Source organism: Urocitellus parryii, chromosome 3, assembly GCF_045843805.1.
Source record: "Urocitellus parryii isolate mUroPar1 chromosome 3, mUroPar1.hap1, whole genome shotgun sequence".
In the NCBI taxonomy this organism is placed as follows: domain Eukaryota; kingdom Metazoa; phylum Chordata; class Mammalia; order Rodentia; family Sciuridae; genus Urocitellus; species Urocitellus parryii.
The window spans coordinates 207,968,010-207,994,821 of NC_135533.1; the positions used below are offsets into that span (position 1 = coordinate 207,968,010).

The following is a 26,812-nucleotide window of genomic DNA, read 5'->3' on the forward strand; positions in this document are numbered from 1 at the left end:
AGAGGGGAGGGGGAGGGAGAGGGGAAGGGAGGGAGAAAGAGAGAGAGAGAGAGAGAGAGAGAATGAACAGGATGTTGATATTTATGGGCTCAATGTGGGGTGAGGGGGAGCATGGGGGGAGTGGGCTGTTACTTCTTTATTGTCTGAGAGTTCGCACCACTTCAGGGATTGGAGGTTTGCCGTCCATAGGGATTGGAGGTGATGGTTTGCGCACCATTCAAAGTTCCCACCATTCAGTACGTTACAGACCTAAGCTCCTGGAACAGAAGCCCTTGGGGCACCATCTTTACCAACAACCACAAGAATGGCATCCCTGGGTTTGGGGGTGCAGTACCTGCTTCAAACCCATGGTGAGTGTAAAACCTTTTCATTGGCTTGGGCCAACGACTGCACAAAGGAAAACAAATTCTGAGAGGGTCCCCTTTTCCCTATGAGGCAGGAGGATGTCCTGGCAGGCCTTACCTGCATTCTCCAATTTTAGCTGCTTACCAACCAACTCACAGGCACCTGAGTCCCCCATGGACCTGTGAGCTGCTTGGTACAAGCACTCTACAAAGTCGGAGAATGGTACTTCTGACCCCTGTTTTATCTTAGTCAAACTAGATTAGACTGATCCTGGGAAGAAATTGGCTGCCAGGTCTTTTTTGCATGTGAATTATTCTGATCATAAACCGCCAAATAATAGTTTAGCTGCTTCTCTAAATCTGCAAATTCACCTGTTCCCATCAACATCTCCAAAGGGGTCTCAAGATTCTGACTCATGTTTCTCTCAAAATGCTTGGTACAAAAATCTGTGCAATTAGACCCCCAGAGGAGGCAGTCACTGCCATTCAGACAAGCCCTGGCCATGGACACCCAGTCATTGGGCGGAAGAGTTTTTTGGCAATCCGAGTTGAGCAAGCTTTGTATAAATGGGAATTAGGGCCATAAGTACCACAAGCATTTTTAATTCTTTTAAGGTTTTAAAAGGAATGATAGCGTGTATGCAGACACACTGGTTTTGCTCGTTAACCTGTTCAAATACTGGAAGGAGCTGAAAAGCTATAAGGTCACCATGGGGCTGACCAGGGTGTACAGGTGGAGGCCAACACCCCTGTCCAGGAGGCATGTGTCCCTGTGGAGCTGAGGTAGACCCCCAGGCAGGTTCCATAGAACAGGGAGACAACTGAGAGGTGAGAACTGCAGGTTGAAAAGGTCTTACAAATCCTTCCTGCTGTGGAGATCCACAGAAGCTACAATGTTAGAATAAGAGAAAAGGATCCCAGCAAGAGGGAAAAACCCCATGATGCCTGTCACTATGTACTATATGATGCTACTGATGACGGTGTGAGCAGGCGAGCTTGAGGACCTCAGGGAATTCACAGAAACAGTGTGGGATTTCCACGTCTGTGCAGAAGGAGAGCCTCAGTCCACTCACGCTCTCAGGAAGGGCTCCCAGCACACTGATGAGCCAGATCAGGAGAAGAACTGAGCACAGAGCTGGGGGCTCCTGAAGACCGTGTAGTGCAGGGGCCGGCAGAGGGCCATGAAGTGGTCCTAGGCCATCACAGTAAGAAGTCCCATGTCCAGCAGTCCAAAAACAGTGAAGAAGTACATCTGGGTGATGCAACCTGCGTAGGTAATGGCCTTGCTCTGTGTCTGGATGTTCACCAGCATCTTGGGGACCATGGCGGATGGGAAGCAGAGGTCAGAAAAGGACAGGTTGGAGAGGAGGAAGTACATGGGTGTGTGCAGGTGGGGGTCTGAGATGGTGGCCAGGATGATGAGCAGGTGGCCAAAGATGGTCACCAGGTATAAGGACAGGAAGAGCCCAGAGAGAACCCACTGCATCTCTGGCTTCTCAGAAAGTCCCTGGAGGAGAAATCCTGGAGTCCCCGTGTAGTTTTCTGGTTCCATGTAAAGTAAATGTCCCCAGGGGAGAAGTAGCAGCTAGAGGAAGTCCCCGGCCACCTCAGGACCCTGGCTGCCTGGGCGTGGACCCAGTGCTCTAGGAGGCATTGGCTTGGTGGCCCCTCCTCTGCTGTGGGTCACACTGGGGTTCCTTAGTGCCACTAGTTCCCTTTTGTTGCCACCACCAGCTGCAAATCCCAGTCAGCAAACCTAATTCAGTCCCCAAAGCTGACTGTACCTGGGGACTCCCCTGCACCTGGTCAGAGCCTTCCTGATCTCAGGTGTCTTTGGAATGACTTTTGAACTTCACTTTGAAATGTCCTGGTAATAACCACCATTTAGGTGAAATGTTAAAAGCTGGGTCTGTATAATTTCCATCAATGATGAGGAAGCCACATTTTCTATAGGCTTGATTAATTTTTAATTAAAAAGTATAATGGACCAATCAATGAAGAAATTGACTCACCCAATTCATCACCCAGAAATATCACCAGTAATTTTGAAATCTCACCTATTTGCAATGCATATGAATTATTGGGAATCTCATGGAAATAAATGTGCCAAAAAAATTTTCCAAGTCTATGTTAACCCTGATACCAAACGACAACTGCTTGTTCTGTAGAAGCACTACAAGACAAAGCATCCAGTACTTGCATTAATTAGCACAAATAGAAAAAGTCACAAAGTATATTCATGCAGTGTTCATGAGGTGTTCATGAAGCCTTTTGTCCAATCAAGATGTCCATCGGGGCTTTTTCCTTCTTTGGAGAGGCATGGACCATAGTCACATAGGTCCTTTCTTAAAAATAGCCTTTTTGTAAGTTTCTTAGCAAATATCTGCAGGTGCTGTTTGTACTCACTGCCCAGGAAGTGACCCAGGCCTATCTCCCTGTCTTCCCAGTCTTCTCTCCTACTCTTTACTTCTTACTTACTAACATGTCTGTCAGGACATTATCTGGGGATTAATATTCTTGGCAGTTTGGCCTCTACATGACTATGAAGATCCATAGTGGAATATGGCATTCTGGGGAGCTTTCCACATGCTCAGAAGCCCACATTCCACATAGAGCAAGGTCTCTTCCTTGTAAGCACCACAATATTTTATTTTTATAATTTTTTTCTTTTTATATTTTATTTTTTTCTCAAAAATTTTAAGGCGATTTCTATTCCTTTTGAATGCTGTGGTTGTGGGCATCCTGGGAGGCTGTTTTTTTCTAGAATTTTTGCATGGAAGAGGCCTCATAGGAAGGGGGGGGCAGTAGAAGAACGTTTAACAGAGAAACTGAGGAACTGGGCTGCAGGTGGCATCTGGATGTTGAGATTTCTCAGCAGCAGGTCGGGCATTTGACAGAATTCAGGTTCTGCAGGAGTTGCATGTCAATCATGTCCTCCAAGAATCCCTTCACATGGCCAACACCATGAATTTCTTGAAACACACAGCACAGAGTCTTTGTCCGATCCTAATGGCTAAAAAATGGCGGTTCAGATTTTCCATGGGGAAGGAGGATGTAGCTCCGGCGATCTTTCTAATCAGTCTGGAATGATAATTATTGAAAAATGACATAAGATTATTGAAAAACAACTCACAGCTTCCGTTTAAAAAAGGAAAGAAATGATTTGTTAGATAAAGAGATTTCAGCTGCTCCTATACAAACATGAATGTGAGATGAAGGGTAGGTTAATTTCCTTTATTCCAGTAACCATTTTATTTTCTGTATATTCACGGGGCACACCCCAGAAATACACAATGAGTTTGTAAATTATAGCTGTTAAGCCATTGTACCTGGGGGATGACCACTGGAGGGTCTTAGCCACCATCCTTCTCCCTGATTTTTAAAATTTTCAATTGACAAATAATGATCATCTACGTTTATAGGGTACGATGTTGCATTTGCATGCACGCACGCACGCATGTGCACATACACATACACACACACACACACACACTTCACACATAAACACACACACACACACTTCAATCACAATATTTTCTTGCCTGATGGATTTATAAGGGCATGATCAAGAGGCCACATGAGATTTCATTTTGCTGAATTGGACTTTCTCAGAAGTGAGACTGATTCACTGGAGCCTTATCAATGCTGTGTTTCAGAAAATTATTCAGAACTGGTTACAAGACAAAATGTTTTGTTTTTATGAAATGAGCCAAGGGAGGGATTCCAAAATGAGAGGAAGAGAGTCCATCAACTGACATCCTGGACATGCCCAGTTTAAGGAGACACTGGAAGATAAAATGACATCAGGCCACCAACAGAGTGGACCTTCGTGGTCCAGTGCCCAAGATGGTAGAAACACCTGATCAGATCATCTGAATTTCAGAAGCCTTCTTTCCCAACTGATGCCTTCCTATTTTCTAGATTTAAAAGTTGCCATTTCTTTTCCTCAATGTGTATATCATTCCTAGGGCTGTGGTGGAGGGAGAGGGTGGTGAATCTATTCAGTTTTCTACAAACAGAGGAAGATTTTGACAGCTCCATGAGAGAGAAAGCCAACCTATGTAATTGGTGTGATAGACAAAATAATGACCCCACAGACGTCCACACCCTAATCCCATAGCTTGTGAGTGTCACCATGCCTGGAAAAGGAACTCCTCAAAAAGGAGTATGTTAAAGATTAAAAAATATAATTTTACATTAAATCCACTTAGATGGCACATATTAAGGGTATAATGTGTTTTCCTGCCTGTCTACAGTGTGAGTGTTTACATAAGGTTAAACATAACTATCTCCTCCAACATGCATTAGTTATTTGTGGTAAAAACTCTCAAATACTTTCTTTGTATTTTAAAGAGACTTGGTGCTGGGATGGAGCCTGGGGCCTTGCACATGCCAGGCAAGGGCCTCCCACGGATTGGCCCTCAGCCCCTCAGTGCTGTTGGAAAGGCACAGCGCACTTTGTGGTCTAGTGACCTACTGTGCAACACACCACAGAGCTTCTTTCTCCTGACTGTAACTTAGTATCTGCTGATCAAGCTTTTCCCACCCCCTCCTCCCCAGCCTCTGGGAACCACTGTTCTACTCTTTGTTTCTATGAGATCAATGTTTGCGTTTCACATATCAGTGGGATCATGCATGTTAAGCATCTTGAGATGACAAAATCATCCTGGATTGTCCAGGTGAGCCTAAGGTCATAACCAGGGTCTTTAGGAGACTCATATACGGGTGAGGACAAATGATAATAAGCAGGAACTAGGTGGGTGGGAGGGAGGGAGAGAGAATCATGTAAGGTCAGTGCACAGGCAGGCATGATGGTGGAGTCCAGGAGGAAGGGGAAGCATGGTCTGTGGACAGGAGGAGAGAAATCCTGCCAATACCAGGGAACATGAGCCCTGGGAGCAGGGAGTGGCCCTACCGTGCTGGGTCGGGAGGCATCAGACACAGCCTTGCTAGACAGAGTGTAGGACTCAAGTTCAGTTGTCCGTTTCCTGATCCTCTTGAGCCATGTCCTGTACTGCTCCCGGACCTGCAGAGGGAACCCACACTGTCCGCCAGCTCACAGGAGGGGTGCAGGTGGGGAGGCATGGGTGGGAGCTGGGCAGGGGTACCTGTTGGCTGAGGAGGCAGTACACCAGGAAGATGAAGACGCCCTGCAGGCTGTTGACGATGGTGAAGAGGTAGGCCATGACAGTGGCCATGGGGCCCACCTGCAGGACACCCAGACACCAGGTGCACCCCAAGATGAAGAGATGAGTCATTGCTTTAAATGTCAGCATCCTAGGTTGGGGGAGAATGGAGGCTTATAATGCACCCACAAGAAAATCAGGCTATTCCCCTCTCCACCCTTGGATGCATCTACTCTCCCCTGTAAGCAATTTCTTGGACTGAACTCTGATCTTTACTCTCAATGATACCCCACAATAGAAATGCCATTTTGGGTCCAGGACAGTGATACTGCATAAGGTGGATTCCAAAATCTCATTTTCCACGAAGATCCCTAATTTCATTAACCAGTGTAACTGAGGATGCCCTGTGCTAGGGCTTGGACATAAGTCTCAAAGAGAAGCTGGGGGCAGGGGTGCACACCTGTAGTCCCAGCTCCTCAGGAGGCTGAGGCAAGAGGGTCGCACAGCCTCGGAAACACAGTGAGGCCCAATCTTAGAAAACAAACACAGGGCAAAATTTCTGTTTTCATTAATCTTATGCTCTGTTCAAGTGTCTAATACAATTAAATGATGATATGCAAAAATTTGAAAGGTTAATCAGAGAAACCCAGAAGAAAGAGCATGAATTGTACACAAGATGCTGAGTGAAGGAACAACCCCACCCCCTGGAGGACTGAACTGGAGTAGCCTTTATCTACAGGGAGGAACATTTAGTTAAAGGGTGGGAAGGATTCTGAGCTGAGGGTGGGGTAAGAAAGTGCAGCCTGAGACATGGGGGCTGTCAGGAGAACAACAATGCTCTTGGCACTCTTGCTGTGGAAGAGCTGAAAAAGAGTCCAAGCATTGGTGATCAGCCAACGCCAATTCCTCCTGAGGCTGAGGGAGTCCCAAGCTGGGATCAGAGATGGAGGCATTTTGGGGCATCAGCAGCAGAGCCCTGAGTCTAAGATGCCAGGCATAGAAGGGCAGCTGCATTAATTATTGGCCACCCAGAGGGGCTGCCCAGGCACATGGCTTTGCTCTTGGGCATCATCCACCTGTGTGGGGTTGTGTCCCCTGGTCCCTCACACCTTGTGTTCTGGAGGGTGGACACATCTCTATTGATGGAGGACAGCTTGCTCTTCACAATCCAGAGGGTCATCAGGAAGATAACCAAATTGACCTTCAAGAAACCACAGAGGAAAGACAGCAGCATGAATCTGACATAATTTTCGTGTGTACATATATGACAGCATCACAGTGAATCCCACCATCATGTCCATTCACGAGAATGGGCTCCTAACTAGATAAGGTATATTCCATGCTTGTGTAATTGTATCAGAATGGATTCTACTGTCACGTATAACTAAAAAGAACCCCCCAAAAGAAACTGCTGGAGGCTTATGAATATCTTCTTTTCCTTTTTGCAGTTCTGTGAAGGGAACCCAGACCCTAGTGCATGCCAGGAAAGCTCTCTGCCCTTGACCTACACCCAAATCCCCCACAGCAAAGTTTTATTGAATAAAATTTTAAATCTCTTCTCTCTCCTTTCTAGCCCATGCAGCTTTTAATATTTGACAATAATGTTAGAATTTGTGATGCAGAAGTCTTGGAAAACCCAACCCAACCCGTAACAATCCAGGATAGTCCTGTTCTCATCACCATCCTTATAATCCTGCTCTTCTAGTGACCCTCATGTGGACAGCAAGGAACTCTGATGACATCACTCACACAAGAGATGGCACAGGCAGGTCCAAGGAAGCCCCACACAAACCCCTGTTCTGGGTTGAGCCAGCAGCTGAGCAAGAGAGAGAACAGCATCACTTTGCTGTGTTCATGTAGGAGACCACGACCAGAGTCACTCCACACATGCCCAACCACAAGGATGGGAAGCCAGACCCCTGTATGTGTGATATGTCACAGTGCACTCTACTGCCATGTACATCTAAAAAGAACAAATGAAAAATTAAGAAACAGAGAGAATAAGTGCATTGATCCTTGAAGATACAGAGCAGTTATTTCGATCTCTTCCTCCCTTTCCTCAGCAAACGTTGAGTGTCTGGGTGGTAGGCTTTCTGTCTGGCTCTGAAGTTACCAAGAAAGTAAACAGGGTTGTATATCTCCCAAGTCTCACCTCCAGGAGGATACACACTGTAGACACATTGTAACAACAAAACAAAGTGGAAGGTTCTGAGGATGAGTTGTGGAGGCATATTAAGATTTTTTCTGTAGGATTAAGATGGTAAAGGAGAATTCCCCAAGGAAATCACATGTTAACGGAGACATGAAGATGGGTGGGTGTTACTGAGTTAGTCAGCTCTGGAGCAGGGCAGAGGACTGTGAACATGGTCACAGTGCTTGAGAGTCTTGTGAACCTGGCATCATTTTAAGGGCTCATCTTGCCACATTCAATAGAGTTGCTTTTTGTCTGCTCCTAAAATTACCCAATGACCACAATTCTTTCATGGATTTATGGACATGGAGTTCACGTACCATAAAATTCACTCATTGAAAGTGCACACTTCTGTTACATTTCATGTGGTGTGCATGCACAAATATGTAGCAACAAATCCCTTCATTATATACAACTATAAAGCATCAATAAAAATGCAGAAAAATGAACTGCACAGTTTCTGTTTGAACAAAATAGTGCTGTATAGCCATCACCACAACCTAACTGTGGAACATTTTCACAGATCCATAAAGAAACAAGTGCACATCAGCATCCGCTCCTCTCTCCTGCTCCCACCCCTTACCTTGTCCCCAGCCACAGGAATCTATTTTCTCTTATAGATTTGTTTCTTCTTGGCATTTCACATAATGGAATCATGAAATGTGTGATCTTTAATGACTACATTCTTTCACTTAACATGATATTTCAAGGTTCACTCATAATGCAGCATTTAAAAAATGAAATTCACCCATGAACATATTAATTGTCTGTATTAGAGGAGCCCAGCCTGGTATTTCCACCCAGGCCCATCGTGTGCTCTGATTCAACCCAACCTCCCTTTTCTGCTTTCCTTGCCTCTGCCCTGCACCCTTCTGGATCTCTTGAATTCACTCTGTTCTACTTTCAGGTGGATTTATTTTTTACCTTCCACAAATGTGAGACAACATGTGTTACTTGTGTTTCTGTGCCTGGCTCATTTAACTTAATATAATGTTCTCCAGTTTTATCCCTGTTGCTGTAAATGTTAAATAGTGTTCTTCTTTAAGAGGCTGAATAGTAATGCATCGTGTATATATACCACCTCTTCTTTCTCTATTTATCTGTGAGGGGCACTTGGGGTGATTCAGTGACTCAGCTATTGTGGAGAGTGCCGCAGTAAACTTGAGTGTGTGGATACCTGCTAGTTCTACCACCTTTGGGCACTTATCTCAATTGTACCTCTATTTCCTCATCAATAAAATGAAGCTAATGACATCATCTACTTGCAAGTAGCAATATGAGGATTATTTGAGTTAATCCATATAAAAGTGGCTAGAGAAGCACCTGACATGAAATAAGCATGCTGTAAATCTTAACTATGACACTATGTTTAATTTTAATTTTGTAATTAAAACATTTTTGTTCTGCACCATTAATGTTTATAACTGGTGTAATGAAATCCCTAGGACTGACATGTGAGCTTAGCAATTAAGAAGTTTCACCAGAGAAGATGAGGACGACTCTCCCTTTCTGATTGCATATCCTTCTTGTCACTGAGGCAACCACAATCACAAGTTTGGTGATGATCTTTGTCTATTAATTTGGTTATTTAAATCAATTCTACTTTCCCAAATGAGTAATTGGGGCATTCTATAGGATTTGGATAAAATGTAGGTTAAATCAAAAACGAAAAATTTTCTTTTGATTTTTTTCTTTGCTATTTCTAGGAGAGAGATTTTGTTAATTAATTAATCCTTACTATAATTTTTCACAGGAAAGATGCGCTAGGGGTTACTAGTTAGTGTCGCTGTGCATCTTAAGTTCTGAAGTACTCAAAATGCTACTTTGGTTCAAGTAATGGCCGTGGACATGCTCGAGAGGAGAAGGACAAGTGGGGTCTGCATTTACCGAGCAGGGGTGCCATACAGGTGAGGTCTGGCTGCTGCAGACACGGCCACGATGGCGGCCGGGACTCTGTAGCCCACAGGGAACATGAGCCTCCTCATGAGCCTGTTTCTACTGGAGGAACTGAGCACAGTCAGGTTCCGCGCGGTGAGGAAGAGGAACAGCCCCTCCAGCAGCATCCAGGTGAAGGAGGCCAGGTAGAGGTAGTGCAGGGCCCCCGCGGTGACTGCGCACAGCACCTGGGGAGGAGAGAGACCCAGGGGCAGAGCAGAGTCAGGGTCTGGGTGTGGCCCGGGACACCCCCTGTGCCCTGTGGGCGGGATTCTGCTGTGCACCAGGCGCTGCACTGTGGTGCTTCAGCCATGGGCTGCGTGTGTGCTCCCATAGATCACAGCAGAGCTGGAGAGGTCCTGCTGCCCAGTGACTTCACAACCTTCCAGCACTGCCCTGTAGTGTTCCCCATACCATAGTGGTGACGTCACAGCCTCCCAGCGCAGCACTGCCGAGTTCCTCATGCAGTAGTGGGGATGCTCTTGTGCACAAACCAGCTGCGCTGCTGGTTATGGAACAGCAGGGCCACACAAGGACAGGCAGGACCTAATACTACACTACGCTTTTCACATCATTTTAGAAGTGACTGTAGTTCACAGGGCTTAGTATCTTCTCTCCAAATGGTGCTGATCCTGGGAACAGCTGAGGATGCACATTGTCTGACAGTATCAGTAGCTGGATATTCACCCATCCCTGGGCTCTTAAGAGACAGAAGATCACTAAGTAATGCTGTGCATCAAAGCAGAGAAGATACTCAAACCAGAAGGTGGGCAGACCTACAAGCAGCAGGAAAGAGCAAGGGAGCAAACCACACAGCCCACAGCACTCCAACAACTGACTCTGTAGGCACGACAGCAGAGGAAATGTTGGAGAAGAATTTAGAAAGCTCCTAGTTAAAATATTCAATGAGTTAAAAGAAGATGTGAAGAATGAACTTGGAGGAGTTACAGGAAGTGGAGGATCATTTCACTAAATCCAGATTATAAAAATGAATCAAATAGGACTTTTGTAAACAAAGGACTCAATGAACCATTTAAAAAATTCAGTAGAACCTCCCTTTTCTCCTGGTAAAAAGTGTCTGGTGTAAAACGGGGTGCCCTGTGAAGCCAGCCCAGTCGCCTACTTCTGTCTCCTGATTGAATCAGGAGGCCACGTCTGGTGATTGATGAATGCCATCTAGAGTTTGCGTCAGTTCACCCTACCGGGTCCCCTAATGAAGGAACTTCCCCAGGATGCAAGCCCTGCTGCTAAGCAACAAGAGATATAGGTGATGGGGTTGCAAAGAGGGTTCGTTTGCTCATTGAATCCGTCAACGTGAAATGGGCATTGACTCCTGTGGCCTTCCCCGGGGCCCAGGATGTTTGATTAGGAGCCCGGCAGCCTGGCTCCTGAGTTCAGGACCCCTGGGCGGGCGGGGCGGGGACACCCGGGTACCTTGGGCTGGGTTCTGTCGATGGCCATGAGGAAGAGCAGGTGGGCCAGCAGGAGGCAGAGCGAGAGCTGCAGGTGCAGGGAGGTGCTGGTGTTCTGGATGGCTCTGCACAGGAGGAAGGTGAGGGCCGCCAGGACCAGGCACAGCAGCGACATGCCCAGCCCCACGCAGGTGATGATGCTCAGCACGGGGTCGTCCTCCTGGGGCAGAGGGAGGAGCCTTCACAGCCACGTGCCCTGCTCTGGGGTAGGAACCCTCTGCTATCCCTGTCATTTGGTGCAGCAGATTCAGGAATGGAGGGACCAGGTCCAGGTGTGAAGCTGATGGGGGCGGGGCTCCAGGTTCAGAAGGTTGGACTGTAAGGTTTTCTGATTGGAGCAGGTAAGCGGCTAGAAGGGCCCGGATGTGTAGAGTCCTTAGTCAAGGAGGAGACCCGGGATTCCTGACTTTGGGGCACAGTAAGGCGTATGTTGATATGTGAGTGAGTTTGTGTGAAGCCCTTGCTGAGGGTCCCTCTGTCTCTGTACCTCGAGGCCACAGGACAGAACCTGCACCTCAGTGTCCAGCATTAACCTCCCATCCCAGACACCCCTGGCCTCAGTCCAGCTCTGCCTGTTCCTTACTGACCACAAGTCCCTGTGAAGTTAGAATTAGATACTTGGTTAAAAATAAATGAAATGATAACAGTAGCTTAAAATTCACCTTTCCCCCACTTCTTTCTGAAAATCATCTTAAAGCCATGAGGATATTTAAAAGCCCACCATCAATTCTATTTCAGTGTAATTGAGGGAAAGAGGAGAGAAGAGGAAAGAGGGAGGGGAAATGTACAAATGGTAAATAATGAAGGCAAAATTTCACAGCAAGTGCATCTGGATCAAATGCACACAGATGTTGTTTGTGTGGATTTTGTTTTTGCAACATATCTGTAAATTTGAAATGCTTTCCCAAGAAAATGTTTGAAAAGAAAGTACAAACCCTGCAGGTGACATTTGTCCATGGAACATTTGAGACTATGGTGTAAAGACAAAATTGGGAAATTAGGAGGCAGGACAGAGGAGGAGCAGAGGGAAAGAATGACACCTGATAAATGAAACAGATGTCTCTGGGTAAAGAGTAATGGGGTGGTGGGTTTTCTTTTCATTTCCTCATGGCTTTAAGAGGACTTGGAGAAATAGGTGGGAAAGTGTAAATTTTAAGTTACCATCATCATTAACTTTCTTCCTTTAACCAAGTATCTGATGGGTTTCTTCTATTTTTGTTCTTGAAACATATCTAAAAAATAGAAATTGTTTCCTAAGAAAGCACTTAAAAATAAATGTTCCTCCAAGTGATGTTAACATATGCTGAATTTTGAGAACTTCTGATGTAAAGACAAAATCTAATTTCCATAATATATAAAAAGCTCTTGGCTGAGATCTTTGTCATGCTCATGGTCACAGGGTGCTCACAGTAAATGCCCATAACGTGGGCTCACCTGAGAGTCTGAACCTGGGGAAGCAGAATTGTTCACTCACCTGGATAGAGGAGGAGGTAAACAGCCCCTGGTCCAGCCATCCTCTCTGACTCCCCTGACCCCCTCTGACCTCCACCTTCACCAGACCTTCCTTTTTTGTAAACCTGAAACCCGACCATGGTTGACTTACAGACCCTGGTGGTAAGTAGAATTCTAACTTGGTCTTCCTATGTCCACCACCTGCTGTTACACAAACCTTCTTCTAATTCTTCAATTCTCTGATAATCTAGGTGTTGCTGTAGAGGGATTTTGCAGGTGGAATTTAGGGCTCGATCTGTTGACTTTTAGATTAAGGAGTGTATTCTGGGTTTGGTGTGATCAGGTGATTGCTTTAAAGATCTGGACTCTTCCTGGTAAAAGAGATTCAAAACTTGAGAGGGATTCTATACAAGGACATATTCATGCTGGTTTTCAGATAGGAACACTGATATTTTGTGACAAGGCCAACCAAGGGTCACAGGAGAGGAAATGTGGGTGGGTCTTAGGAACTGAGTGTGGTCCCCCCTGACAGCTGCTAAGAGAAGAGAACTGGACTCTGCCTGCAACCAGGGAGCTGGAGGAGGGCTGCAAGACCCAGAAGAGACTGCGGCCCTGGCTGATGTGATCTTGTCAGTCTTTTAGAATCTGTACAAGGAACTCATCCCCCTGTGCTGGGTTGCTGACCCTCAGAAACAGCGAGGGAACAAATTCATTTTACTTCAGCAGCGACATTTGCATAAGTGTGTTTTGCAGCAATCAATGCTGAAGGCAGCCTCTCACCTGCACATGGTAGTGGGCCATGAGGACGGCAAAGGTGCTGAGGTGGGTACAGTGGCAGGTGGTGCTGCCACCTCCGGTGCTCACTGTCCTGCAGCCTGCAGTGGTCCAGTGACTCCCATTCTGGCTGTGATCCCAGAAGACACAGAGCACCTTATGCCTTGGTGCAGGTGTCACCAGCTGTAGTAACAGGACAGGGGTGTGATCTGGTCTTCCTGTGCTTAGAGATTCTGACCCTGGAAGGGCTGGCTTTGCTGTGTGGGGTGCACCTGTGGGGAGTCCTGCTGAACCTCAAGGTTAAGAGGACAACAAGGGTGTGCCTGGGCTTGGGGCTCTTCCCACACCATGGTCCTCCCACCCCACTCACAGGATGGGAGAAGGTGAAGGTAACTGGCGAGCTGAGGTTCTGGGTGTCGTTGCTGCTCAAAAAGGCTGAGACGACATCTGAGAGCAGGACAGACGAGACACTTGGCAGCAAGTCCTTGTGTGTCCCATGGGGAGCCATCTGCTCTTCAGGCTCCAGGACCAGGGGAGCCTCGGCCAGCAGCTTGTCCATCCCTGGGGTGGAGACCAAGCCCACCACAGAAGGGCCTGCAGGACGAGGCCACGGGTGCGTCTCAGGGTCTCCTCCAGGGCCTCCTCCTTAGATGGCCTCTCCTCCTTTTGAATTGTTGTATTATAATGATACACAATAGTGGGACTTGCTGCTCCATATTCACACGTGCACACAACAGAATGTGGCCTCATCACTCCCCAGAACCTCCCCTTTGGACGCTCTTCTAGTGACCTCTTCCCACGCACATCACCCTTTAGTCTTTAATTATGTATTTTTTCACATCATTGGACATATTTTCCCACCCTGAAGCCTCTTCCAAACAGGATGGTACTGGTGTAAGGTGGACATCCCACCTTCTCCCCATCTCAGATGTTACCTGTGTAACAAGATTCCTGTGCCAGATTCCAGTTCAGCTGCATCTTTGCCTGAATCAGACTCAAGGTGACATTGCAAATTCCTTGCTTCTGCACCTCCAGGGCCAGTTCTATGAGTCATGGGAAGAAGAAGTTCTATGTTAGGAATCTATATGTGTGTATATGTGGATATGAATATCTACATATGTACATCACATATATCAAGGACCTATGTGTGACTTCCAATTCACTATAACCACACACGAGTATATGTGAATATATAAACACACATGTGTTCACATACAGATATGTATGTAATCCTTTGTTATTTCAGATTTTATATGTATGTGTATATATGTGTTGTGTATACATATGTGTGTATACATACATGTGTATGAAATCTCAAGTTATGAAGAATTCTAACCATAGGAGCAATTGTGCACCAACATATTATATAACTGAGATGAAATGGACACATTCTTAGGGACACAGAAACTACCAAAACTGACTCAAGAAGGTTTGGAAAATTTGAAGAGACCTATAATGGGTAAAGAGATTGAATCAATAGTGAAAATCCTCCTAAATGAACATGTGAGATCAGATTTTCACCAATTCAATATGGTTAAATTTCACTAATCATATAGGGAAGAATGAACATGAATTCTTTCTAAACTCTTTCAAACAACAGAAGACGGGTCATCATCTAGTAATTCCTTGAGGCTAATCTTACTCTGATGTAAAAACAGATAAAGACATCACAAGAAAACAAGAGACCTATATCTCTTATGAACATAGACACAACAATCTCTATCAAATATTAGGAATAAATTTAACTAAGAGACTCAGGACGTGTACCTAGAGACTACAGAAGGATTTGAAAAGCATTAAAGACTCCAAATGAATGCAAGGACACCTTGTGTTCATTGATGGGGAAACTTTATATTGATAAGATGGTGACATGCCCCAAAGAGATCTACAAAGTCAATGTCATCCCTATCCATGTCCCAACAGCCATTAATATTATAATTTGCTCAAGTAGAAAAACTCACCTTAAAACTAACACAGCATTGCAAGAGATCCAAGTAGTTAAAGCATGCCTGAAAAGAGCAACAAAGGTGGAGGACTCACACTCCTGACTTCAGAAATGATGGCAAATGAGCAGAGCCCAAAGCAGCATGGTACTGCCATGAAGACAGAGGGAAAGGTGAGCCCAGAAATAAACCTGCACCTCTGCAGTCAATTGGTTTTCAGCCAGGGACCAAGACTGTTCAATGCATATAAGAACAGTCTCTTCAATGATTGATGAGGGATCACTGGATATCCAAGGAAAAAGAAGGATGTGGACCCCTACCTCACACCACACACACAGATTAACTCAAAATAGAACAAAGGACTAAATCTAAGAACTGAAGCCCATAGGAGGAAATATAGTGGTATCTTTCTGACCTTGGATTTGGCAATGGATTGTTAGATATGACACTGAATGTACAAGCCATGAAGGAGAAAGTAGATAAAGTAGATGTCCTCAAAATTCAAAACATCTGACATTAAAGTTAAACTGTTATCAGAGATGTGAAATGATAATCCATAGGATGGAGAAAGCATTTCCAAGTTGCACATCTCATCATGGTCTCCTGTCAAAATAGATGAAAATCTCTTACAACTCAACAACAAAATTACCAACCCAATCACAAATGCACAAAGAATCTGAACAGACATTTCTCCAAAAAGATACACAAATGGCCCAGAGGCACATGAAAAGATGCTAACCATCACCCGTCAACATGGAGATGCAACTCAAACTGGCAAGGAGACATCACTTCTCATGCACTAGAACAGCTGTAATAAAATCTAGATGAATCGAGGTAACATGTTTAGCCTTGGCCATGGTGAGGGGATTCTTGCACCCCGCTGGTGGTACTATGAAATAGTGTGGCCGTTTTGCAAACAGTCTGGTGGTTCCCCCAAAACTACACATGGAATTACCATGTTACCTACCAAGTCCAGTCTATGGCAGACACCAAAGCACTGAGAAGAGTTATTCAAACAAACTCTTATACATCAATATTCTTAATAGTAAGTCACAATAGCCAAGAAGTGGAACCCACCCAAATGTTCATCAGTGGCTGAGTGGGTCAGCTAACACCCATAGGATGGAGTCATATTCAGCCATGAAAAGGGATGGAGTGATGCTATGCCATGCTCAACAGCATTATTCTAGGAGAAAGAAGCTAGAGGGACAGGTCACACTTTGTGTGATTGCTTTTTACTAAATGGTGGAATAGGCAGCTCCATTAAGACAGCAAGCAGGTGAGTGGATGCCAGGGTTGTGGGAGGGGAGGAATGAGGGATGAAAGCTGAGGAGGCACTGTGTTTGATTTTGGAGAAAATTGTCTTAGAAATGGAGGTGATGGCTGCATCAGTTTGTGAATGTTCTTGATTCCACTGAAATGTCAAACTGGTGGATTTTAAATGGAGAACTTAAATGTTGGATTTTGTTAAGTGAATTTTACCACAATAAAACAATTAATACCTACATATCAAGCAAGATTAATTTATATTACTCCAAATTAGCTTTTGGGAGCTGTTTCTATTTTGTTACCTAAAATTTTTAGGAAAAAGTATTTTTTTTAGTTGTAGATGGACACAACACTGCTTTTATTGATTTGTATGTGGTGCTGAGGATCAAACCCTGTGCCTTTAGGCAAATGCTCTACCATTGAGCTACAACCCAGCCCCTCTAAAATTCCTTATTGTCATTTTTTTAAGAGAGAGAGAGGGGGGGATTTTAATTTTAATTTTTTTATTTTTTTAGTTTTCAGTGGTCACAACTTCTTTGTGTGTATGTGGTGCCGAGGATCGAACCCGGGCCACACACATGCCAGGCAAGCACGCTACCGCTTGAGCCACATCCCCAGCCCCCCTTATTGTCATTTTACTGCTGATAATGTATACAATATTGTAAATGTGTACTATTTGTGGTTTTCTGCCTTTTTCACTGTTGTGATTATTTATGTGAGTCATGCTGTAGTACAGTGTGGCCGCTCAACTCTAGTGGGATCAGAAGAGGATGAGGCTAGGAACAGGGGCTGGCGCAGACCCAGGGACTTACGTGTGCCTGCAGAATAATTGAAGGTCGCTGTCCCATCAGGCAGATCACTGCTCAGGTTTCTCAGGGCCCTCTCCAGTTCTGTCAGCAGGTGAGTGGCCACATAGTGCTTCTGTGAGGAGGTCAGCGTCTCCATGTCCCCAGGGGTCTCCAGCAGCTCATCCACCTCCTGCATGATCTCCTGGAGGGATGGGGGCACAGAGCAGGTGGTCTTGGGCCAGAAGGTCCACATGAGGAGTTTGACCACTCAACCCCAGAGAACAGACCCAGACACTGTCCAGTTGGGGATAGAGAGAGAATGGTTTGGGACACCCTGGGTGGTCCTTGCTCCTCAGAGGTCAGCCCTGGTTCGTGACAGTCAAGGATGACAAAGACAAGGATCAGAGCAAGAGGACAGACAGTGCACGTGGGCATCAAACTGTGTGTGTGGCTCCCAGTGTCCTCTTCCACCTGCCCTGGGAGAGTGGACAGCTCAGAGCAGGACGCCAGTGTGCTTGGGCTGTCCCCCTCCCCCCAGACCACAGCTGTCCCCCTCCCTCTATGGGAGGTCTCCACCTGCTTCCCCTGTCCTGCCCTTACCTGGATGGTGTCGTTGGCTGCATGTTGCTTGACATTCTTGTGCAGATTGTTGACTTTGTCAGTGAAGTGGATGAGTCTCTGGGGAGGTGAGATGAGGTGTCACGGGTGGGTGCGAAGCTTTGGGCAAAGGGGTGGACAGGGTGCTGCACCATGAATTCCCACCTCCTTATCGTGGCTTGGGCGGCTCACCTGGCTGTGGACTCCAGCGGGCAGAGACCAGATGTAGCTGCCCCCAGTCCCGGGGTAGTGGCGCCCAGTCCCAGGGTAGCGGGGCCCAGTCCCAGGGTAGCGGTGCGGAGACCAGGTGTCGCCGGGCATGACTGCCAGGACAGGACATTGATTCATTAGGAGAAGTGCACGTGTGTGTGGGTGTGTGCAGGAGCATGTGCACATGCAGATCAAAGTCAGTATGGAGAGAGTAGTGAATGAGGCCAAGCAGTGGAGAAGGGCGTGGCCGTGAGGGCGTGGCCGAGACAAGAATGAGGCACAGAGGGAGTCCTCTCCAGGCCGGGGTGTGGCTGGGACTGTGTCCTACCCTCGAGTCTCCTACCTACTGAGTTTTCCCGCTGGGTCCCTGGGTCCATCGTGGTTGTGGGGAAACTGAATGTTCCAGGTGTGACTGAGTCTCTGTGGTCCCTGGGAGGGCCAAGTCTTATCCATTTAGTCTCTAACAGGAGAAAGAAGACAGAATGGTGCTGCAATGAGCTCCCTGTGGGCTCCTTATCTTGATCCCTCCCCCTTGCCCTTCATGCAAAATGGATGGGCAACGGGGTGTTCTGAAGGTCCAGTAGTGGCCCTCTGCAGGGAGTTCTGAGTCTTGGGGAGTGAACAGAGATGGGCAGCCAAGTGTTTTGCATGGCCCTCTGATACCTAGAGAAGGTGGGGCAAGGAGCCCAGGGAGTGGGTACCAGGTCTGCCCATCACTGACTCCATGGACTGTGAGGCCAGTGGTCGTATCTTCAGGTGCAGTGAAGACCACAGTGTTGAAGGGTGAGGAGGGAACGAGTAGGGTCCAGCTGAGCTGCTCACTGAGCTGAGGCTTCACCTCCAGGGTTCTTTCCCAGTGGGGTCCCCACGGGACTGGGGTTGTCTTCCCCTTACCCGTGCTCATCCCTGTCTCTGCCCATCCACCTGAATGAGCTCTGCCCTCTCTCCTCACCAGCCCTGGCTTCTTTCTAACCTAGCAACACAGTGTGGGGCACAGAGGGTGTGCCAATAATGATAGCCACCATCTGAGGCCAAGGGCTTGTACTTAGGAGAATCCTGACCCTTAGGTGCAGTTGTCCAGGCTGCTCACTGCGTCAGGGTGCCCAAGCCCATGGTAAGCAGGGGCTGAAAACCAAACCACTTTCCAGTCATCAGATGCGGCTGTGTCCACCTGGAGAAGAGGGGCTTTTTGAAAACTCATAAAAAAAGCTTTTTCCCTTTGGTCAAGGCTTGTACATATGACACAATGTGCACCCACAGGTACCCTGTCTGGTCAGAGTCCCCTTGATCCTCAGTTTAGCCAGGCTTCCTTACAGGCACCTGTAATTTTCATAATCCTCCTGGAAGACACAGGAGGTAGGCACTGTTATGATCACCTTCATGATACAGATGGGTAGACCAAGTTCAAAGAGAGGTAGTGACTTGACTAATAACATGCAGCTAACAGGTGGCACAGGCAGGTTTTGGACCCAGGCAGCCAGTCACAGAGCTGCCCCTGACGTTCATGCTACCCTGCTTCTGTGCTGGGCGACAGGTACATGCACACCTGCCTGCCTCAGACCAGGGCACCACTCCTGTAACCAGGGTTGTGCAGTCTAGATGTCACAGGAAAGGGTCTGGCAACATCAACCTGATGATGGGGAGGTGGTGGAAGGGCCTACCTTGCAGCTGTTTTCCTCTCATTAATAAAGGATTCTTGGCTCCAGATATGGGCACACAGCCTGGGCTGTGCATGCAGCAATTGTGCCCTCCATGACCTGGCCGTCTGCAGATTTTCCACGGGGCACTCTCATGGCCCTCATTTGGTGATGTCTGCAACATGACGGGTCAGAGGCTCACCTCCCAAAGTTGTGCTTTCTCTCAGGGAAGAGACCCTGGTGCTCAGCCTGACCCTGCTGTGAGACGAGGACAGAACGAACACCCGGGGTGGACCTCCTGAGGCCGGGCTGCTCTGGAAGTCCCAGGACCACTCTGCTCTCTGGAGCAGAGCCCGAGGACGTGTGGGTTCAGATTCTGTGCCATGGTGGGGCCTGGCAAGGGGTCTACATCTCCTCTCCATCCTGGAGTGGCAGAGGGAGGTGCAGCCATTCCCTGGACCCTCCCCTGTGGGAATCCTTGCACCACTGGGGTCCTACAGGTGGTCTATGCTCAGGGAGAAGGTGGCAGTGATGGCCACCCTTGATGCTTAAGCAGTGGGGGTGGGAGATCATGGCCAAGGGCTTCCCAGAGTGACACTCATCATTAACACCTGAGGATAAAGCCAGGTGCTCAGAAACAGAACAAAGCTGGGCACATCCCATGACTTGACTTCAGAATCTCCTTGGAAGCTGTAGTGACAACACAGTGTGGTTCTGTATGGGGACACACACAGCCACGGAGCAGGACAGACAGCCCAGAAAAACCCACATATTTACAGCTGATTTTTGATGAAGGTGCCAAGAGCACACAATGGGAAGGACTCTTCATTAAAAGGCCTGGGACCCTGGACATGCCAACCAGGAGGACATCAGACCCTCCCCTCACACCACATAAAGTCACCTCAGATTAAATAGTGAAGGTCAGATTGGACCTGCCCAGCTGCTTAGCTGAGAGCACAGGGGAGAGCTGGCGACGTTGGCCTGTCAGTGATGGTTTGGACGGGACCCAAGGCACAGGCAGCAAAATACAAACGGACCAAGGGGATCATAGCCAAATAACAGCTTTTGAAATGCAAAGGAAACAGTGGACAGAGTGAGAGACAACTCAGGGAACGGGAGGCACACTCACAAGCCACGCATCTTATTAGGTGTCAATTTGCAAAGTATCATGAGGAGCTTGATCAAGCAACTCAGCAGTAAGAAACCCGCTCACCCCATCCGCCAATGGGCAAGTGACCTGAAGAGACGCTTCTCAAAGGACGACAGGAGAAGGGCCCAGAGGCCCAGGAGAAATCCCGTGCCATTGCCAATCCTCAGGGGACTAGAAAGGAACTGTGATGAAATGTCACCTCACACCTGCTGGGTAGCTGTTGGGGAAGCCGGATGGGTACACAGTGGCCAGCGGGCAGAGCAAAGGACGCTGTGCACACCATGGCTGGGAACATAAGTGAGCCCCACTGTGACGGAAGGCAGTGGGGACGGTCCTCAGATATTAAAAATAGAACTACCTCTGAGCCCATCCCATCTCTGCTTATTTTTTATTTTGAGTCAGGGTCTCAGTAAGTTGCTTAGGGCCTTGCTAAGTTGTTGAGGCTGGCCTGGAACTTGTGATCTTCCTGCCTCAGCCTCCAGAGCTGCTGGATCCCAGGTATGCACCACTGGGTCTGGCCAATGGTCTGTATTCTTGAAATCACTAAGGGATTAGATTTGAATTGTTCTTATCACAAAAATCAGCACTTGAGGCATTGCATATTCTAATCAGCTCCATTTAGTCATCCCAGTGTGCACACATGTTTCAAAATATCATTCTGCATATGATGAGTATGTACAGTATTTTTATTTGTCAGTTAAAGAAACAAAGGAAAAAAACAGGAAAACACTCCTGGGGAGGGATGGCTGAGATGGTTGTGTAACAGGAATGTGCTCAGTGCCACCGAACTAGTATACTGGAACGTGGTTAATTGGATAAGTTTTATGGATGCAGATTTCATCACAATTTAAAAAACCCCACCACTGAGCAGCAACACGAAGAACTAAAGCGAGGTGCTCAAGCAGGTGCATTGGTACATGCTGTAATCCCAGTGACTCAGGAGGCTGCAGCAGGAGGATTGCAAGTTGAAGACCAGCCTCAACAACAGGGAGGGCCTAAGAAATTTATCAAGACCCCGTCTCCAAATAAATAATCTAAAGGGTTGGGATGTGGTCAGTGGTAAGCTCCAGGGTTAGATCCCCAGGACGAAAAGAAACAAACAAAGAAATGAAAATAAAAAATAAAAAATAAAGCAAACCCAGGTGCTCAGGCCCAGCCTGTTTCCAATTCCAGCTGCCTTTCCTCACAGCAGCACAAATGCACCCTCGACCATCCCCAGGAATCCCCCAACTCCTAGTGTGGCACTCAGAACTGTGGGTGGTCACTGACAGGCCTTTCCAAGGTGCCCAGCTTGTCTCCGGGGAGTCTTGCTGTCACCACCCCTAGAGGAAGTTCCCCCTTATCAGAGAGGGCCACAGACAGGAAATGAGGAAGCTTCTGGAAGCAGCTCCCAGCTGAGGCCTGGGGTGTTTCCTGGAGTCTTATCTCTCCTGGTCTCTAAACGTGAGGGGAACATGCTCAGGAAGCAGGTCCCCTTTGAGTGCCACAGGGACCCACAGGACAGAGGCCTGAGGTGAATGGGCAACACAGCAGCCTCAGAGAACCCCAGACAGGAGTGAGTGACAGCTCATGGCAGAGGGCCCTGGGTGTCCCAGAAAGGGGCCAAAGGTTCCCAGAGCCCAGAGGATTCCTGGGGTCAGGATGAGGCAGGGAGGGCTTCTGGTCCCCTGGACCCATTTTTGCACCTGAGGATGCCCTGCTGGGACCCCTCATCTGGGCTGTGTGGATCAACAGCAGGACGGGCCAGGGCAGGGCTGATGCACCCTAAGGGCCCCTGTCTAGCCCCCACAGGGCCAATCACAGTCCCCTCCCCTGTTCCCAGCTGGTAGCAATGGCTGCAGAGGTGTGCCATAGGTGGAGGGGACCAGGTGGTTGGGGTCGAGTGGGGAGGCTGGGAATGAGGTGCAGCAGCACCCCCAGGGGACCCTCCACCAACTCCCACGTTTCCCCACATCCTGGGCTCAGCCTCCCCCCAGCTCCCTGAGTTCCCCAGTAATGAGCCACTGAGAGCCCCCACCTCATGGGATCTCTGGGGCTCCAGGCTCCTGGGGGCAGATACAAGGAGGGCTCCAAGAGAGGAAGTGGTTTTGCTGATCCCATGCTGCTTATGGGTGGCCAGTCCAGGCTTTGGACCCAGGGAGCTGATCCCTGCCTCTGACCTTGGCCTCCACACCACCCTCCCTCTCTGTGCTGGTGGGACAGTGGCCTGGAGTGGGCACCACCTGTGTCAACCAGGGCCTTGGCCCCTGTGTGCCACAGGACACCTCTGTCCCAGTCCTCTGGCTGACACCCCTGGATCTGGACCCAGGGGACAATGCTGAGGTGGGCGTGGGCTGGAAGCTCCTCATCCCTCAGACCTAAGGCAGGTGAGCACAACTCCTGGGCCCAGGCCCTGTTCAGCTCAGAAGCCATTGCTAACAGCACTTTCTGGGAGCCAGGACCTGCTCAGTGCCTTTGGATCTCATTTCCCTCATTATGACTCTCTGCTCTCCCCCTTTCTTCCCCTGGAGCTGGGGACTGAACCCGGGACTCGTACCTGCTAGACAAGTGCCCTACCACTGAGCTATGCCCCAGTCCAGGACTCCCCTTCTGCAGATGGACACACTGAAGCACAGAGAGGTGAGGTGACTTGTCTGAAATCACACAGTGAACCAAGAGCAAAGCTACCTCTGGTTTTGGATTTGTTTTTCTGCAGTGCTGGGGAGGGGGCCCAGGGCCCTGCTCATGCCAGGCAAGACCTCTGCCTGGGAGCCACACCCCAGCCTGTACTCTAGCCTTTGTTTTTAGCTTTAGAAGATAGGGTCTCCTTCCTGTGGGTTATTCTTTTTTTTTTCTCTCCCTCTGCCACTTTTCCCCCGCTTGGCCCTGGTCTTCACTATGTTTCCCAGGCTGTGTTGGACTCCTGGGCTCTATTGATCCTCCTGCCTCAGCCTCACAGCTAGCTGAGACCACAGGCACAGGCCACTGGAGCCTGGCAGTTTTTTTTTTAACAGAAAACAACAATGATGTTGTCACATCTCACATGTCCACAGGGTTTCCTGATAAGCACCCTGGCCATTGTGACAGGCGTACAGAGGATGAGGCTAAGCAGCTGGTCCCAGAGTGCCCTGACCCTCCCCCACCTCTCGTTCTGGTGACAGGTGCACACACAGCTGCCCCATCTCACAGTCCAGGTGCTGAGGCTATAACTGGGCGCTGTCCCCAGATCAGTTCTGGTACCCTGACCTGCATGTGGTAGAGGGTGGGCGATGGGTGGGCCTTACCTAGACAAAAGGTCTCATTCTCTTCAGTGAACTTTTTTGCTTTAGAGAGGAAATGAAATCCATGGCTGCACGTGCAGTAGTAGATCCCCTCCTCACCCTGGCAGTAACTAAAAAATCCACAGAACAGCATCCAGGGCAGGAAACATTCATCATTGTCTGCAACATAATAGGATGAAGGGTCACCTTTCAAAGGTGTGTGGTCTCTCAGGCAAGAGACACCTGCCCCCACCTGGCCCCCCAGCCTGGGGACTGACATGGAGTTAGTATCTATTGGAGAGAATCTTGGGCTTCAGTGCTGAGGCTGTGCTTTGCCTGGAGCAAGCCTTTCCTGAAGACCACACAGTTTGCTCTGTTCACCTCAGTCCTCTGGCTGACACTCCCAGTTTGCACACCAGGGACAATGCCAAGTTGGGGGTTGGGCTAGAAGATCAGCATCATCCTCTTCAGACCTAAGGGCAGGCTGAGACCAACTCTTGGAGCCCAGGTCTTTCTCTGCCAGAGCCATGCAATTCCCTGGTCTCTCTGCCAGCTCACTATTTCCTTTCTCGTTTCTGTCTTTGATGATGGCTTTGAGATCAAAGGCTCAGCCCTTGATCATTACCCATGACCCCACTGGCACTGGACACCCGAAGTCTCTGGCCCCTCCCCCAACATCTTTACCATGACATATCTCCTTGGGGTGGGTGAGGATCTTTACAGATGAAGAATTGAAAGTCAGGTTGCAGCTACAAACACTGGTGACGATACATTCCAAGGAGTTGCTAAGGCACCAGGGGGCACAGGCTGTGGGGGCACAGACTGGTCAGAGACTGGGAGGGGGCAATGTGGTCCCCAGAGGAGGTCCCAGGAGATGGGGAGATGCCCTGAGCCTCCCTGCCCAGACCTCTCCTTCCTGGGCTGGGGTGCAGGGCCCCTCCCAGGCTCTGGCTGTGGCCATGCTGCTCCCCCACACTCACCCTGAGAGCCCTGGTCTCCAGCTCTGGAGAGACTCAGCAGGACACACAGCAGCCCTGTGACACAGAGAGGGCGGGTCAGTGGGCCCAGCAGGCAGAGGAGGCCGGAGGTGATGCACTGGAGGGCAGGGGCTGTGGACCCTCCTGGGCTTGGACCTGGTCCACTCCTCAGAGGGAGCCCAGGTGGGGCCTCCCAGAGGGTCTGGGGGATGGGAAGGGGGCTGAGCCTGGCAACCTCTGGGTTCCAGCCGTGGCTCTCCTGGCCTGTGGGTGGGGGACTGGAGCCTGGTGGCCCTGGTTCAGACCCTGGAGCACAGGCAGGCTGCCTCACTGCCCCGCCTCAGTTTCCCTTTCTGTGGAGTGGGGACAAGATGACACCCACATCCTAGGGTCACGTGGGAACAAACCCCAGTGTGTCAGGGTGTTTACCACCATCGCTGACCTTTAGGTGGGAAGGGAGGGTCAGGGCCAGCTGGTCTCTCAGGTCCCCTGCCTGGTCTCTCAGGTCCCCTGCCTGGTCTCTCAGGTGCTCTGTCCCTGTCCCCTTCCTCAGGGACACACACCACACCAGCCACCTGGCCTGCAGCTGTGGCTGGGGCACCTGAGAGCCACATTGGCCACCACCACTGTCAGCCCCACGGCCTGTCCTGGGACCCCGTGGTGCCCTATTACCCCCCAACAGGAAGGTGCTGTGGGCAGGTACAGGGCTCAGGCTGGGGGCCTCCTCCTGCTGTTCCTGCCACTCAGCAGCTGCCCCCTCCCAGGGCACATCCTGGGGACCCTCCTCAATCAATGGGGCCTTAGGTACATGAGCCTCTTGCTGTTCAACAGAGAGACAGGCGAGGAGTCAAAGAGAGTCTGGTTCTCAATCCCTAAAATAAAGTCTAGGGGCATTGGTGGTTCCTTCTTGGTCAGTTTATCTAATGTGCTGCCTGGACAGCTGGTCAGGCTCTAAACATTGCCGTGAGGCCTTCATCAGAGGAGACCCCATTGAATGTGAAGATGCAAGGAAAGCAGAATCCCCTCTCCTGTGTGGCTCATCTAACCCATGGAGGCCTTAAGAGACCAAGCCTGGCCCCCGGAGGAGGACGGAGTTCTGGCCCAGACTGCTTCTGGACCTGAGATGGAACATCAGCTCCTCACTGGTCTCCATCATGCCACCTCCTCCCTGGTCTCCATCCTGCCACCTCCTCCCTGGTCTCCATCCTGCCACCTCCTCCCTGGTCTCCATCCTGCCCCCTCCTCCCTGGTCTCCATCCTGCACCTCCTCCCTGGTCTCCATCCTGCCACCTCCTGCCTGGTCTCCATCCTTCCCCCTCCTCCCTGGTCTCCATCCTGCCACCTCCTCCCTGGTCTCCATCCTGCACCTCCTCCCTGGTCTCCATCCTGCCACCTCCTCCCTGGTCTCCATCCTGCCACCTCCTCCCTGGTCTCCATCCTGCCACCTCCTCCCTGGTCTCCATCCTGCCACCTCCTCCCTGGTCTCCATCCTGCTACCTCCTCCCTGGTCTCCATCCTGCACCTACCTGACAGAGTCTGGACTTCTCAGCCTGCACAATTGCATGAGCCATGTCCTTAAAATAACCATCTTCCCCTCTCTCTGTAGCGCCCCATTGGTCCCATTTATCTGGAGAGCCCTGCTGCATCAGGGAATAAATGAGAAACCCCCCTGTGTGCTAAAGTTTGCGCTAGGGAATAACTTCCTAGG

The 26,812-nt window shown here is 49.0% G+C and overlaps 2 protein-coding genes and 1 pseudogene across 2 annotated transcripts in view; all 3 read right to left on the minus strand.

The window, feature by feature from the left end:
* The window catches only part of LOC113177942 (adhesion G protein-coupled receptor E2-like), a 44,661-nt gene extending 44,312 nt beyond the window's left edge, over window positions 1-349 (minus strand). Inside the window, exon 1 of the mRNA XM_077796514.1 lies at window positions 335-349. Within this exon, the coding sequence (XP_077652640.1) occupies window positions 335-349 (15 nt within the window). The remainder of the gene's footprint in view (window positions 1-334) is intronic.
* Window positions 350-1,041: 692 nt separating this feature from the next.
* Window positions 1,042-1,896, minus strand: LOC144253854 (olfactory receptor 7C1-like; annotated as a pseudogene).
* Window positions 1,897-3,179: 1,283 nt separating this feature from the next.
* Window positions 3,180-18,212, minus strand: LOC144253855 (adhesion G protein-coupled receptor E2-like). The gene is made up of 13 exons (XM_077796515.1): window positions 18,084-18,212; window positions 17,895-17,972; window positions 17,319-17,496; window positions 14,230-14,337; window positions 13,665-13,888; window positions 13,301-13,477; window positions 11,031-11,228; window positions 9,549-9,784; window positions 7,220-7,286; window positions 6,580-6,671; window positions 5,453-5,621; window positions 5,260-5,370; window positions 3,180-3,425 (listed from the first exon to the last, which is right to left on the minus strand). The coding sequence occupies exons 1-13, from the start codon at window positions 18,210-18,212 to the stop codon at window positions 3,417-3,419; spliced, it is 1,776 nt and encodes a 591-aa protein (XP_077652641.1). The 3' UTR covers window positions 3,180-3,416.
* Between the last annotated feature and the right edge of the window lie 8,600 nt (window positions 18,213-26,812).